Source organism: Priapulus caudatus, unplaced genomic scaffold, assembly GCF_000485595.1.
Source record: "Priapulus caudatus unplaced genomic scaffold, Priapulus_caudatus-5.0.1 Scaffold593, whole genome shotgun sequence".
Lineage (NCBI taxonomy): Eukaryota > Metazoa > Priapulida > Priapulimorpha > Priapulimorphida > Priapulidae > Priapulus > Priapulus caudatus.
Window position 1 is genome coordinate 134260 of NW_014577654.1, and position 14689 is coordinate 148948.

At 45.3% G+C, this 14689-nt stretch overlaps 1 protein-coding gene across 1 annotated transcript in view; it reads left to right on the top strand.

Annotated features, from left to right (window-relative positions):
- The first annotated feature begins 9851 nt into the window (after positions 1-9851).
- LOC106811941 (sodium-coupled monocarboxylate transporter 1-like) overlaps positions 9852-14689 on the top strand; it is a 16982-nt gene continuing 12144 nt past the window's right edge. The window contains exons 1-2 of the mRNA XM_014815684.1: positions 9852-10226; positions 12401-12466. Coding sequence (XP_014671170.1) covers positions 9879-10226; positions 12401-12466 — 414 coding nt within the window. The 5' untranslated portion in view covers positions 9852-9878. The remainder of the gene's footprint in view (positions 10227-12400; positions 12467-14689) is intronic.

Here is a 14689-nt window from a genome sequence, read left to right on the forward strand (position 1 = left end):
CTGTCCAATGATCTTAACTAAGAATTTGAATAAAAAATATTACACACACGCGGCTTGGTGTAACAGACATCATTTACATTACATTTTATTGTATTGTACTGTATTGCGATTGTTGTTAGCTCTGTCTCAATCAAATAGAACCATACTTCAAAATGGAAAATTACTGATTTTAGATGCATTGTATTGCCCCTAAAATATATTGCAATTTTTACATTAGCCTTGATGATGAATTAATTTAATAGCAGCCGTCTATACGTTGAACTGGGATGCGGTTAGTAATGTAAATCAAAACATCACAAAGCAAATTCGATATATTATAATCGTAATAATTTCACATTCACCGCTCTCCCAGTAAAATGCAACGTAAAATGTCCGGCTACACGCAACGATTAAACGTAGCATTATACAAAAGTCACAGTAATTGAGCAATACACGCACTAAGCCAGACCTACGACCTGGGGCCGCGATTCATCAACGTTGCGTAAAGTCGATTGCGTACACGGAGTTTCTACGAAGTACGATACGCAAAGTTCGTAGGTGCGATTCTATCAACGCAGCGTAGCCCCTGCGTACGCCAATGTTGATGAATTCCAAGTGTAAACCCACTTACGCCATCGTGACTGTCTGGCTTGTGGCACGGGGTGTGCCTAAGCATACCAATCACACTGTGCGACACATTTCGCCATAGGAACCAACAGACGCCTCTCTTGTATTTAAACCATATGCGCTCGTCTAGTCGTCTCGGTCTTCTACATGACTGCTGCGGGATGTTGATAGGTGTCCTCATTTTCGTTTGATATTGATTGCGTTCAACACTCATGAAAGCAGCACACGTACAACCGTGCGTGCCGTGCCTGTGTACGAACACGTGCCGTGCCGTGTGCCTGCGTACGTGCACAGTACTCACGTGGCGGGGCCCAACACTCGGTGCGTGCGTGCGTGCATGTGCGCACGTCGCTGCGTCGTGTGTGTGTGTGCGGGAGTGCGTGTGCTACGTACACAGGCCGTGCGGGCGACGTGCGTGTGTACTACACGTATCTCGTGTGTACGCTACCGCTGCGTGCGTCGCGTGTGTCACGATACAGTGCGTGCGTGGGGCAGTCGTGTTGCGTGCGTGTACGCTACACGTTGCTGTGCGTGGTCGTGTACGTACACGGGCTATCGCTGCTGTGCCTGCGTGTTTCAGCGTACACACGTGCCGTACGTGCCGTACGTGCATGTGCTACGTGTGTGTGATGTGTGTGCACGTACACCGTGCGTGCGTTTGGCGTCGCCGTGCGTTTGCAGCGTACACGGGCGCGCGTGCGTGCCCGTGGTTGGCACGTTACACGGGCGTGGCAGTGCGTGCGTTTATTGTGCACGTACACGTACGTGCGTCGTGTGCACGTACACTGTGCGTGCGTGCGTGTGTACGTACACGGGTGGCGTCAGTGCACGTACACGTGCGTGCGTGTGCACCGTACACGTGCGTGCGTGCGTGCGTTTGTGTGCACGTACACGTACGTGCGTGTGCACGTACACGTGCGTGCGTGCGTGTGTACGTACACGGGCGTGCGTGTGCACGTACACGCTGGCGTGCGTGTGCACGTACACGTGCGTGCGTGCGTGTGTACGTACACGGGCGTGCGTACAGCGTGCACGTACACCGTGCGTGCGTGCTTGTGCGTGCGTGCGTGTCACGTACATGTGCGTGCGTGCGTGTGTACATACACGTTGCGTGCGTGCGTGAGTGCACGTACACGGTGTGTGCCGTGCGTGCATTGTGTACGTGCACTTCGTGGTGTGTGGCACGTAACGTACGTGCGGCGCTGCGTCCGTGCGTGCGTACGTACATGTGCGCGCTGCGCGTGCGTGTGCGTGCTGCATGTGCACGTGCGTGCGTGTGTGTGCACGTACACGTACGCGCGTGTGTGCACGTACACGTACGTGCAATGTTGCACAATACACGTGCGTGGCGTGCCGTGCGTGTGTACGTACACGGGCGTGCGTGCGTGTGCACGTACACGTGCGTGCGTGCGTGCGTCGTTGAACGTACAACCGTGCGTGCGTGTGCAACGTACACGGCTAACTACGAACTCGCTTATAAGCGAAAATACATGCCAAGCTATGACAAAAGAAGCGTCAAGGCGCCGCCTGTCTGTGTAGTATGGTAATTATTTATTTATTTTTAGTTGAGTAGTAATTTAATAATGTTTTTCTCAATATAATAATGTATGCTGTGGTATGCTGGAAACACCTGCGCAAATTTTCGAGTGGTTTACGGCACCTCGTCAGCTCGCTGTAAGTTACGCAAAGGTTTACGTAAATTTTAGCTTGATGAATCGCACCTAAAACCGCCTCGCTTGCGTACGCGAAATCGTACGCTAATTTACTAAATAGCTGTGTGATGAATCGCAACTAAGCAACGTCGATTGCGTACACAAGATTTACGCAAAATATTTTGCGTACGCAGCTTGATGAATCTACCCTCTGATATCCGACAATGCTTGTTAACTGTCGCTTATCACTAACGAGCGACGGGTCTATTACGCACGGATAACGACAAGACTGCGACGAGCCGCGTTCACGACGGAGCAATTTCTCCCGGGTCGAAAATAATCCGGGCTAAATTTGACCCGGGCCAAGCGTTCAGCACGCGGACGTTTTCTCGCGTACAAAAGTGATCCCGGGACAAAATTGACCCAGCGCTGGTTCATTTTTTTGCCGCTGTGAACGTGCACCGCACACACGACACGGGACAAAATTATTACGGTGGTAGAATGATGTCGTCCGTGCTACACTTTCCGCTTTACTTCCGCATTTCTCAGTTTCTATATCACGTTCGTTTTTCAGTATTTTCATTGAGTTAAAATATCGCTCAAAATGCAAAAAAAAAGCAGCAGAAAGCGGGTTAATCGACTGTGGATCACAAAGACACTGTCGCTCTTCTCGAGATTTGGAAATCGGAATTTATACAGGCGCAGTTAACAGGACCCTCGGATGTCGTCTAGGCCTACCACAATTTTTTTGAAAAACTGGCTGAGCGGTGATAGCTAAAACTGTAGCAACAAGTTTAATAGTAGGCTCAAACGGTTAAGAAATACTTACAAGAAGGTGTAGATAAAAAAAACGATCGGGAAGGGCGGTGAGCCACATTCGGCTTACCAAGGCATGTCCTAGAACTGATCGATCAAACGTCGTGTGAACGACCTCTCTTCAAAATCGACCTGTGTCAATATCGGATAGTTGTAGACCCGGGACAAATTGCTCGCGTGTGTACGCGGCGCGTATTTCATTACAAGATAAATTCTCTAATCGCACAGAACACCAGCACAGATAAAGTATTGCTTGAAAGATATTATACGAACATTAAAGCATTCAATAATAGCCATCATCTGGCCATCATCACCAGCGGACAGTGCGCACATATGGACTGTGAGTCGGTCAACCTTTCAGCTGTGACGGTTCCCCGCTTTTGTGGGTGTTTGATTCGTCCCGTAAGGATTACACGTGGGGTCTTGTACGGTCTTGTACTTCGACTGCCAGACACGTTCTCGTTATGACCAACCACGACAGTGACAGAAACACCAACACGGAATTATGCAGCACTTTGCTATATATACTAGCCTTTCACTTGACACCACTAATCACAACACTATATTACAAATACTCCACGAAGATACGTCTTAATCAACAGTGTGGACCGCTCTAGTCAACAGTTAACTTATCTATGGACGGTGCGCAGTTATCGCCTGTTCACCCACAAGATACCCAGGCTATGCTAATGTATGGACAATGGCGCTGCGACGTCGGTCGCCGTTGATTGCCAAGATAAATATTCTTCGGCCGTTCTTATACGCTTCAAAGTGGAGCCGGGCAGGCTGACAGCACTTGTGCATGGTAAAATCTGATCTACATGCTTCACTTCGCTGCAGCAATCGCGCCACGATTCCCAGCTTATGCTAATGTGATCGGCAAATGGCGCTGCGACGTCGTCGCCGGTACGGGGCGCCATGCAGGACAGGCATTTTTGTACCTATAAACTTGACAAAAAATGAGTTTTGTGAACACAAAACTCAATTCTGTCAATCCTGTCCACAAAACTCAATTTTGTGAACCAACAAAACTCAATTCTGTCAATCCTGTCCACAAAACTCATTTTGTGAACACAAAACTCAATTCTGTCAATCCTGTACCACAAACTCAATTTTGTAAACACAAAACTCAATTCTGTCGAACCGGTCTCCACAAAACTCAATTTGTAACACAAACTCCATTCTGTTGACCGTTCCACAAACTCGATTTTGTTTGCCTAAATATGGCACACGCATGTAAGAAGGGCTACCATTGGTCAGAAACTGGGCTGGAGAAATGTGTCATGTCGCCATCTTGTTTCTTCTGACCAATGGTAGCCCTTCTTACATGCGTGTGCCATATTTGGGCAACAAAATCGAGTTTTGTGGAACCGGTTCGACAGAATTGAGTTTTGTGTTTACAAAATGAGTTTTTGTGGACAGGATTGACAGAATGAGTTTTGTGTTCACAAAATTGAGTTTTGTGGGACAGGATTGACAGAATTGAGTTTTGTGTTCACAAAATTGAGTTTTGTGGGACAGGATTGACAGAATTGAGTTTTGTGTTCACAAAATTGAGTTTTGTGGGACAGGATGACAGAATTGAGTTTTGTGTTCACAAAAATTGACTTTTGTGAGACAGAATTGACAGAATTGAGTTTTTGTGTTCACAAAATTGAGTATTGTGGGACAGGATTGACAGAATTGAGTTTGTCGTTCACAAAATTGACTTTTGTGAGACAGAATTGAGTTGTGTGCACAAAAGTGAGTTTTGTGTGATGAGACAGAATTGATTTTGTTAGACAAATTGAGCCCTGTCGCTGCCATGGCGCCCTGTAGCGTTGACTGCCAAGATAATATTCTTCGGCCGTGTGTGGTACTGCCGTACCGTGTAAAGTCAGTGTTTACATTTAACACTACAGTACTTACTCGTTTTAGTCCAAAACAAGTTAATATTTACCAACGAGGTGTTAATATTACTACACTTCATTGGTGTAAAATATTCTAACACTTGCAAATTTACACTTAAGGTGCTTCCTCTTAACTGAACTCTTTATAGTGTAGACCAATTGACACTTTACGATTCAATTTCTGACACTTTATTGTTTGAGTTTAATGTATGGGCAGATGGCGCTGCGACGTCGCGTTGCCGTTGTGCCAAGATAATATTCTTCGGCCGGCTTCTTATACGTTCAAAGTGGAGCCGGCGGGCTGAAAAGCACGTGTGCATGGTAAAATCTGATCTACATGCTTCACTTCGCTCGCAGCATCGCGCCCACGATTCCCAGCTATGCTAATGTATGGGCAAATGGCGTTGCGACGTCGGTCGCCGTGGACTGCCAAGATAATATTCTTCGGCCGTTCTCATACGTTCAAAGTGAGCCGGGCAGGCTGACAGCAGGTGTGCATGGTAACATCTGATCTACATGCTTCACTTCGCTCGCAGCATCGCGCCCACGATTCCCAGCTATGCTAATGTATCGCAAATGGCGCTGCGACGTCGGTCGCCGGTACGCGGCCGGGCGCCATGCAGGACAGGCATTTTTGTACCTATAAACTTGACAAAAATGAGTTTTGTGAACACAAAACTCAATTCTGTCAATCCTGTCCCACAAAACTCAATTTTGTGAACACAAACTCAATTCTGTCAATCCTGTCCCACAAACACTCAATTTGTGAACACAAAACTCAATTCTGTCAATCCTGTACCAAAAACTCAATTTTGTAAACACAAAACTCAATTCTGTCGTAACCGGCTTCCACAAAACAATTTTTGCTAAACACAAAACTCAATTCTGTTAACGCGTTCCACAAAACTCCGATTTTGTGCCCCAATATGGCACACGCATGTAAGAAGGGCTACCATTGGTCAGAAACTGGTGGTGAGAAATGTGTCATGGTCGCCATCTTGTTTCTTCTGACCAATGGTAGCCCTTCTTACATGCGTGTGCCATATTTGGGCAACAAAATCGAGTTTTGTGAACCGGTTCGACAGAATTGAGTTTTGTGTTTACAAAAATTGAGTTTTGTGGGACAGAATTGACAGAATTGAGTTTTGTGTTCACAAAATTGAGTTTTGTGGGACAGGATTGACAGAATTGAGTTTTGTGTTCACAAATGGTTTTGTGGACAGGATTGACAGAATTGAGTTTTGTGTTCACAAATTGACTTTTGTGAGACAGAATTGACAGAATTGAGTTTGTGTTACAAAATTAGAGTTTTGTGGACAGGATTGACAGAATTGAGTTTTGTGTTCACAAAATTGACTTTGTGAGACAGAATTGAGTTGTGTGCACAAAAGTGAGTTTTGTGAGACAGAATTGAGTTTTGTTAGACAAAATTGAGCCCTGTCCTGCATGGCGCCTGTAGCCGTTGACTGCCAAGATAATATTCTTCGCGCCTTCTTATACGTTGCAAAGTGCAGCCGGCAGGCTGTCAGCAGCGTGTGCATGGTAAAATCGGATCTACATGCTTCACTTCGCTCGCAGCATCGTGCCACGATTCCCAGCTATGCTAATGTATGGGCAAAATGCGCCTGCGACGTCGATCGCACTGTTGGACTGCAAGATAATATCCTTGTCCGCTTCTTATACGTTTCAAAGTGGAGGCCGAGCACGCGCTGACAGCAACGTGTGCGATCAGTAATAATCCTGATCTACACTGCCTTCACTTCGCTCGCAGCATCTCGCCACGAGTTCCCCAGCTATGCTACACTCAAAAACTAAAGTGTATAAAACCTAAGTTACACTTATCGAGTGTTACACTTATATTATAATAACAATTGAAGCGATCACTCAATAATTAATACAGGATGTCAAGGTATGTAATCATAAAGTGTTTAAACAGTGACAGCTTTCTTTAGTGTCAAAAACTTTACACTATATGTGTCAAGCCTGGCTCCCCAATCTCTTATTATAAGAGCTCCATTACTGCTCTACTTTCACGAAAGTTACATATTGTTCTTATGTTCATTCAAAGTGTATTTAGCATGCGCAGGGTGGAAGGTAACGGCAGCGCGATCTTAATGTCTCGCAGGCTAACGGGTTAGGGCAGTCTATTATTTGCGCATGCGTCCGCTGTTCCCCCAAAATAATTGCCGGTTGAAATTAAATTTCACGATTGTAATTCACGATAAGATTTTCTTGATGAGCTAGAAAACACTCGTGATTTGAAGTATGAAAATGAACATTATTTGGGCCAGCTAGCCTACAACAGTTGGTTTGGGGACTTGATTGTCAGTTCAGATGCAAAATATTGAAGCACAAGAGCGTGTATACACCATTAGCACTACAGATTTGGTACTATGACATCGTATAATAAGATAGCCGTAGTCGGTTTTGAGTTTAGTGACTTACAGTTAGGCTTAGGGTTAGGGTTGGGTTAGGGTTAGGCATAGGATGACGGTTGTACATTCGTGTGTGGTTACTGCCGCTCCCGTGTAAAGTCAGTGGTTTACATTAAACCTAGCATATACTGCGTTTTAGTCCAAAACGAGTTAATATTTACCAACGAGCGTGTTAATATTACTAACACCTTCATTGGTGTAAAATATTCGTAACACTTGAATATTTACACTTACGGTGCTGTCTCTAACTGCAAACTCTCTTATAAGTGTAGACAAGTTGACACTTTACGATTCAATTCTGGACACTTATTGTTTGAAGTTGTATATGTAATGGGCAGAATGGCTGCTGTTGACGTCCGTTGTGCCTTGACTTGCAAGATAAATTTTCTTCCGCCGTTGCTATATACGTTCAAAGTGGAGCCGGGGCGGGCGAAAGACGTGTGCATCGTAAAATCTATCTACAATGCTTCACTTCGCTCGCAGCATCCGCGCCACGATTTCCAGCTCATTGTAATTGTATGTGGCAATGGCGTTGCGACGTCGCGGTCGCCGTTGGACTGCCAGATAATAGTTCTTCGGCCGTTCTATAGTCAAAGTGGAGCCGGGCAGGGCTGACGCAGGTTGTGCAATGGTAAACATCTATCTACATGCTTCACTTCGCTCGCCCAGGCATCGCCGCCACGATCCCAGCTATGCTATAAATGTATGGGCAAATGCGCTGCGAGTCAGTTGCCGTTGCTGCCAAGGATAATTATCTCGGCCGTTCTTATACGTTCAAAGTGGAGCCGGCGGGCTGAAAGGCACGTGTGCATGGTAAACTGATCTACATGCTTCACTTTGCTCGCAGACAGTCGTGTCCCACGGTTCCCAGCTAATTCCAAATGTATGGTGCAAATGGCGCGGCGACGTCGGTCGCCGTTGACTGCAAGATAATTTTTTCGGCCGTTCTTATACGTCAAAGTGAGCCGGCGCCGGCTGGACGAGCGGAGCGTGTGCAATGGTAAAATCTGATCTACATGCTTCACTTTTCTGCTCGCAGCATCGCGCCACGATTCCCAGCTATGCTAATGTATGGGCAAATGGCGTTGCGACGTCGGTCGCCGTGGACTGCCAAGATAATATTCTTCGGCCGTTCTTATACGTTCAAAGTGGAGCCGGGCAGGCTGACAGCAGGTGTGCATGGTAACATCTGATCTACATGCTTCACTTCGCTCGCAGCATCGCGCCACGATTCCCAGCTATGCTATAATGTATGGACAAATGGCGCTGCGACGTCGGTTGCCGTTGACTGCCAAGATAATATTCTTCGGCCGTTCTTATACGTTCAAAGTGGAGCCGGGCAGGCTGACAGCACGTGTGCATGGTAAAATCTGATCTACATGCTTCACTTTGCTCGCAGCATCGCGCCACGCTTCCCAGCTATGCTAAACGCGTAAAGCTCAACACGCTAACCACGCATTGTGCTGGATAACGCATCCAAGTTACAGCACCATTAAGTAGAACAAGTGTGGAAGACTTTAAAAATCAGTGAGTGTATTGGGTCCTTCCCAAAAGAGGTGAAACTATATGTGGACCCTGATGCACAACCCCACATTGAAGGGGGTGGGTGATCCAATCCTCAAAGAAAGACGCCTATAGCGCTGCGAAGGCCAACCCGAGCTTAACAAAGAGTTGACATGATGGTCGTGGTATAAACACAGGACGCAATTTCGTGTTTGTGGTCGCCATTTCATTTCAGGCACGTGGTTTGTCATTTGTCACTTTTTTGCATATGTCATTTGTCATTTGCACATGACAATTGCAATATCTCAATTGACTGAATAATCAGTCATTATTATCACTGTCACCTGTATATGTCACTTGATTGTTATCAGCGTTCATTCCGCACATTTAAATTAATATTTTTTAGTGTTATTCATAATTTCCAAGTGTGTACTCGCGTGTTTGTTTGAGCAATTAGATTATATGTAGGGCTGTGTTTTCGCAAGCGTTATCGTTGTTTGTCAGCGCCATACGGATAAATATGCCGTTAGCAGTGATAACAGGTGCATGTCTGTTGCACCTGCGTCAGCATGATCGGTCAGTCCCGTAAGTGTGTCGCCGCACGTGAGTCAAGTAAGAGCATCTCATCAGCCGTCTTCTGCTTAGTATATGTAGTGTCGGTACAGTTTAAGAAGGCGATTAAGGTAGGTAAAGGAAGGTGTAGGCGGGGGGCCCAGGCTCGATATGCATAAACCCACACTTCTACATTCTCTTTTTGAAATATTTGTAAAGTAATGTGGTGATGTTTAATTGTAAATCGATATATTATCAATCCATCTATCTAACATGCAATTAACTAATCAATCGATAATTCAATCTATATCTATATAAATAAACATTGAATTATATATTAGATCTTGTGTACTCATTTACTCCGCGCAGCGTTTTGGTAGAAATCGAACCGCCTGGAGTGAAGTTCCGACGACGACCACGACGAGATGGCGACGCCGACGGCGACAACGTTCTCCTACATTGACTACATCGTATTCGCGCTGTCGCTCGTGCTGTCGGCTGCTATCGGCGTCTACCACGGATGCATCGGCTCTAAGCAGACGACGACAGACGAGTTCCTGATGGGCGGCAAGAACATGGGAGTCATACCGGTCGCGCTGTCCATGTGTGCCAGCTTTCTGTCGGGCATTCAGGTGCTCGGCCAGCCGGCTGAGATGTATTACTACGGCACACAGTATTGCTTCTTCACGTTCTGTATCATCCTCGCATATCCGATTACTGCTTCCGTCTTCGTGCCAATCTTTCATGGATTGCAAGTGACGAGTGCTTACGAGGTACACATGCTTTGAGGATGTCGTTGTTCCCCCACCTCCGCCTCTCTCTCTCTCTCTCTTTCGTTCGCTCTTTCTCTCTCACTCTCTCTCTCCTCTCTCTCTCTATCTCGCTCTCTTGTATGTGTTTGTGTGTTGTTGTGTGTGTGTGTTGTGTGTGTGTGTGTGTGCTGTGTGTGTACACGTCATGGGTGTGTTGTGTGCGGTGGTTGGTGTGTGTTGTGTGTGGGGCTGTGTGTTGTGTGGTGGACCCTGTGTAGTTGTAATAGTGTGTATGTTGTATGTGTGTTATGGTTTATGCATTTTTAGCGTTTTTTACTTTGTGATGGTTGCAATGATCCAATTAGCTGTCATCGTCCCACAGGAGTGGACACGTCCGGTTTTGTACTCGCCTCGCAGTGCACGTTCCGCTATAACATCACCACGACAGTGACGAATCAGCCAACACGGATTATGCTAGCACTTGGGTAATATAATTTAAAAAAATACCTTTGACTGACACAGCAATCACAATTACTAATAATCCACGAAGATACCGTCGCTATTCACGGTGTGACCGCTCAACTCCAACGGTTCACGTTATCTGTAGACTTTTGCGCACGCAGTTATCTGACGGCACCAACTATTTAAGAATATGAATTACTAGCTGGTTTAAGTGCTACAACGTGGCGGTAACAATTAGAAGTCGATGCGTGAATTGGTACGAATCTATAGTCTCTGGGGCGGCTGGATCGGGCGCCCGTATATCGCTACGTCTGCTTTCCTCTCTCTCCTCTCTCTCTTCTCTCTCTCTTCTTCTCATCTCTCTCTTTTTCTCTCTCTCATAGTTGACTACTATCTTTGAGTATCGTTAGCAATTGTTATCCAGCCCAGCCAGCGTGCCTTTGTATTAGAGCACACGATTGATGCACGTAGCACACGTGTGATGGAAGCTTAGGATGCCACAATGAGGCTCTCCAAAGTTACCACGTGTGTTTAGGCTAAAGTTGTCAACCTCTCCGTCACATGCGTACTATATCTGACGGCCGAGGTTGCGCAAGCCTTTACGTCACACACCGTGTAGGATTTATCTATTTTATTTCTTCTCCCCCATATATATTGCATAAGTGTGCAGATACTCGACAGGCACCCCAAATCGTTTTAATATATGTAGGCTATGATATGTATGGTATGTTATGTATGTTATGTTGTATGTATGTATGTATGTATGTATGTATGTATGTATGTATGTATGTATGGAGTGTATGTTATGTATGTAGTATGTATGTATTGTATGTAGGTATGTATTATGTATGTATGCTTGTATGTATGTATGTTATGTATGTTGTATGTTATGTATGATATGTATGGTTACTGTATGTAATGATTAGTAGTTATAGTAGATGTATGTAATATGTATGTTGTATGTGTATGTATATGTTTGTATGTATGTAGGTATGTATGTCCAATGCATATGTAGTATGTGATATGTATGTATGTATTTATGTATGTATGTATGATGTTAATGTATGTATGTATGTATGTATGTATGTTATGTATTGTATGTTATGTATGTTATGTATGTATGTATGTATAGTATGTTGTGTATGTATGTATGGTATGTACTTGTATGTATGCTATGTAGGTACTGTATGTATGTAAAGTATGTATGTATGTATGTATGGTATGTATGTATATATTGTAGTATTAGGATGTATGTTATGTAGTGTATGTATTATGTATGTCGATGTATTGTTATGTAGTGTTATCGTTACTGTATGTATGTAGGTAGTGTATGTATGTATGTATGTATGGTATGTATGTATGTAAGTGTATGTAGTATGTATGTATGCTTATGTGTATGATGTATGTTCGTAGGTATTGTTATGTATGTATGTATGTATGTCTGTTATGTATTTATGGTATGTTATGTATGTATGATTATGTTATGGCTATGTTTGTATGTATCGTATGTATGTTATGTATGCTACTGTATGTATGTATGTAGTGTATGTATGTATGAATATGGTATGTATGTATGTATGTGCCGAGTAGCCGTGGCTGCGTGCCGTGCGTGCGTGCTCCGTGCGCTGCGGTGCTTGCGTCGCAGTCAGACCGGTGCGTGCGTGCGTGTGCATGTGTGCCTTCTCTTTGTATACGGCCTTATAGTCATGGCTCATTTGCGCGTTTTGTTCCAGTATCTAGAGCTGCGATTTAACAAGACTGTTCGTACGCTAGGAGCAATGACATTCATCCTGCAAATGGTAAGGAGCGTAGAACCAGAACCTAATATAACGAATTCTTGTCTAGAAAGCCGCTAGAGGATAATGTTAACCCGCCTTTAGTGCAGGCGTCAACATGCAAGATGATTGCAAGTTGCTATCTTTTTTCTGTGCATATACCGTTTTGTTTATAAATGGACCGATAATCGCGATCGTTGCACCCCGTTGCTGATATCGCCTTACCCCCCAACTCCCTTCTATATGTTGCCACTACACCCTACAGCTGGGTTTACACTATCCACATAATGCCGAAAAATTGTCGAATTTTACCAATCTCGCCTCTCCTAAAAGTCGCGCGTGCAATTGTTGGCAACTTTTTTGTGGTCAACAATTGTGCAATGCAAACAATGCAAAAATGCAATTGTGGTCAACAATTGTTAGCAACTTTTTTGGAGATTCAAACCTGTTCTATTTTGCAACTCGGGCACTGTGGGGAATGCCATGTTTAAAGGGCTTCTCTGATCAGTAGATGCACGACTTGTTAATCGCATGAGCGTTGCGTCGTCATCACGTCGTCGTGCGTCGTCCGCTGCGCCGTCTTCAAAGTTGGGCGACAAATCTAATCGGCTCGACGACGTGATTCGAAAGTGCAGTTTGTGGGGGGGTAATCCGAAAACGGAGTTGGATGTCGAAGCTGGCGGGTCAAAGGTCAAAGGTCAAGAGGTTGTAAAGAAGGGACGAACGGTTCACTTCCCTTAACTTAAGGGTATATGAGGAAATGCAGATTGCGCCACAAATCTAACGGCCTCGACTTAGCTCGTGATCTCGGTGGGTATAGATCTGGCCTAGGAAAAACGATCAATGGCCGAAATTGGGAGTGTTCAGGTCAAGAGTTCAAATGGGGCCAGGGCGGCGGATGTTTATACATTTTCTGAAGGAACAATGGTCTCTGACGGGACGATTGTCAAAACTTTTTTGTACCTCATCGCATGACCTACCATTTTTATGAGCTTTATTGAAAGGGACCGATGAATCGTGCTTTTCACGTGACGTTGAGAGTATAGTGTCTGATAAACTTTGACCAACCCTCCAGAACAGGGTTAAACATGGATTTGTTGACTGTTAAAAAGGAAGTGAACCTGCTTATTGCCCGATCTAGAGCCCCCCCTCCCAACCAACCCTCTACCTATCCCCGCTCCCCACTTTCCACCCCACGCGATTCCTCACCTCCCACACCCCTCCCCACCTCCCCTACCTCCATCTGCGATAGTGGGAGCCACACAGGGCCGTGTCCTACAATGATGCTGTGTACGCAACTGCGTGATCGTGCAATATCTGCCTCCTACATAATGTCGTACTTACGCACGACTGAAGTCTTTACGTTTGATATACGTCAAGCAACAACCTCAGATTGAGCCCAGACGCTTCTGAGCCTCTGTTTGCCATGCTGCCTGCAGAGATCCAGCACATTATCAGCAGAGGTCTTCTTTACCCAGGGGAGAGCAGTTTTGTCTATCGGCGCACATACGCTGGCATACGCTGGCAAAAAATGCGATCTCCGTCACCTCGCGCGACTTACTGTGGGTCATATTTCGAACGTCTTGCTTACCCGCGAGTCGATAACGTAACAGGCTTTGAACATCTAGATAGAGAAGGTTGTATCGAACGACAGAACCTTGGTCAATCCGCGATTTTCCATGCATGTAAACCAGCTTACGCTGATGAGGGTCTTAGTCCCCCGGGGTCTTGCCGGAACCGTACCCTGGGTACGTTCGGTTATACGGAAGCGTACGCATATCTAGACTATCTATATGCGGACCGTATCTCGCACTACTCTACTGGCCCTACGTCTAGGGAGGTCGCTAGCCTACTCCCTAACCCGACCGTAACCTACCTAACCTAACCCTACCTTATCCCTAACCCTAACCATATCAAATAGGCCAGCGTACGTTCCGTGCAGTACCTGAGGACATGACCCTATGGCCAGCTACGCTGCTGGCTCGTATTGTTATTCTTGCTGCTATATGTTTTACTGATTGATAACGTTGGTCGATCAAGACGCTAAATATGTACAAATGTTGCATACACATAGTGTTACTAGTCATGTGCATTTAAGACTCTCCTCATGGCATATTCTGTATTCAGCGTGGGCATAGACATCCTGTAGTCTTTAAACACTAGCCTTCATAACAATCCCCCATATTCAATATGGCTCTAATTAAGGTAATCAATGTAATCACAACTGCTTAGGACAGCTCTTATGTA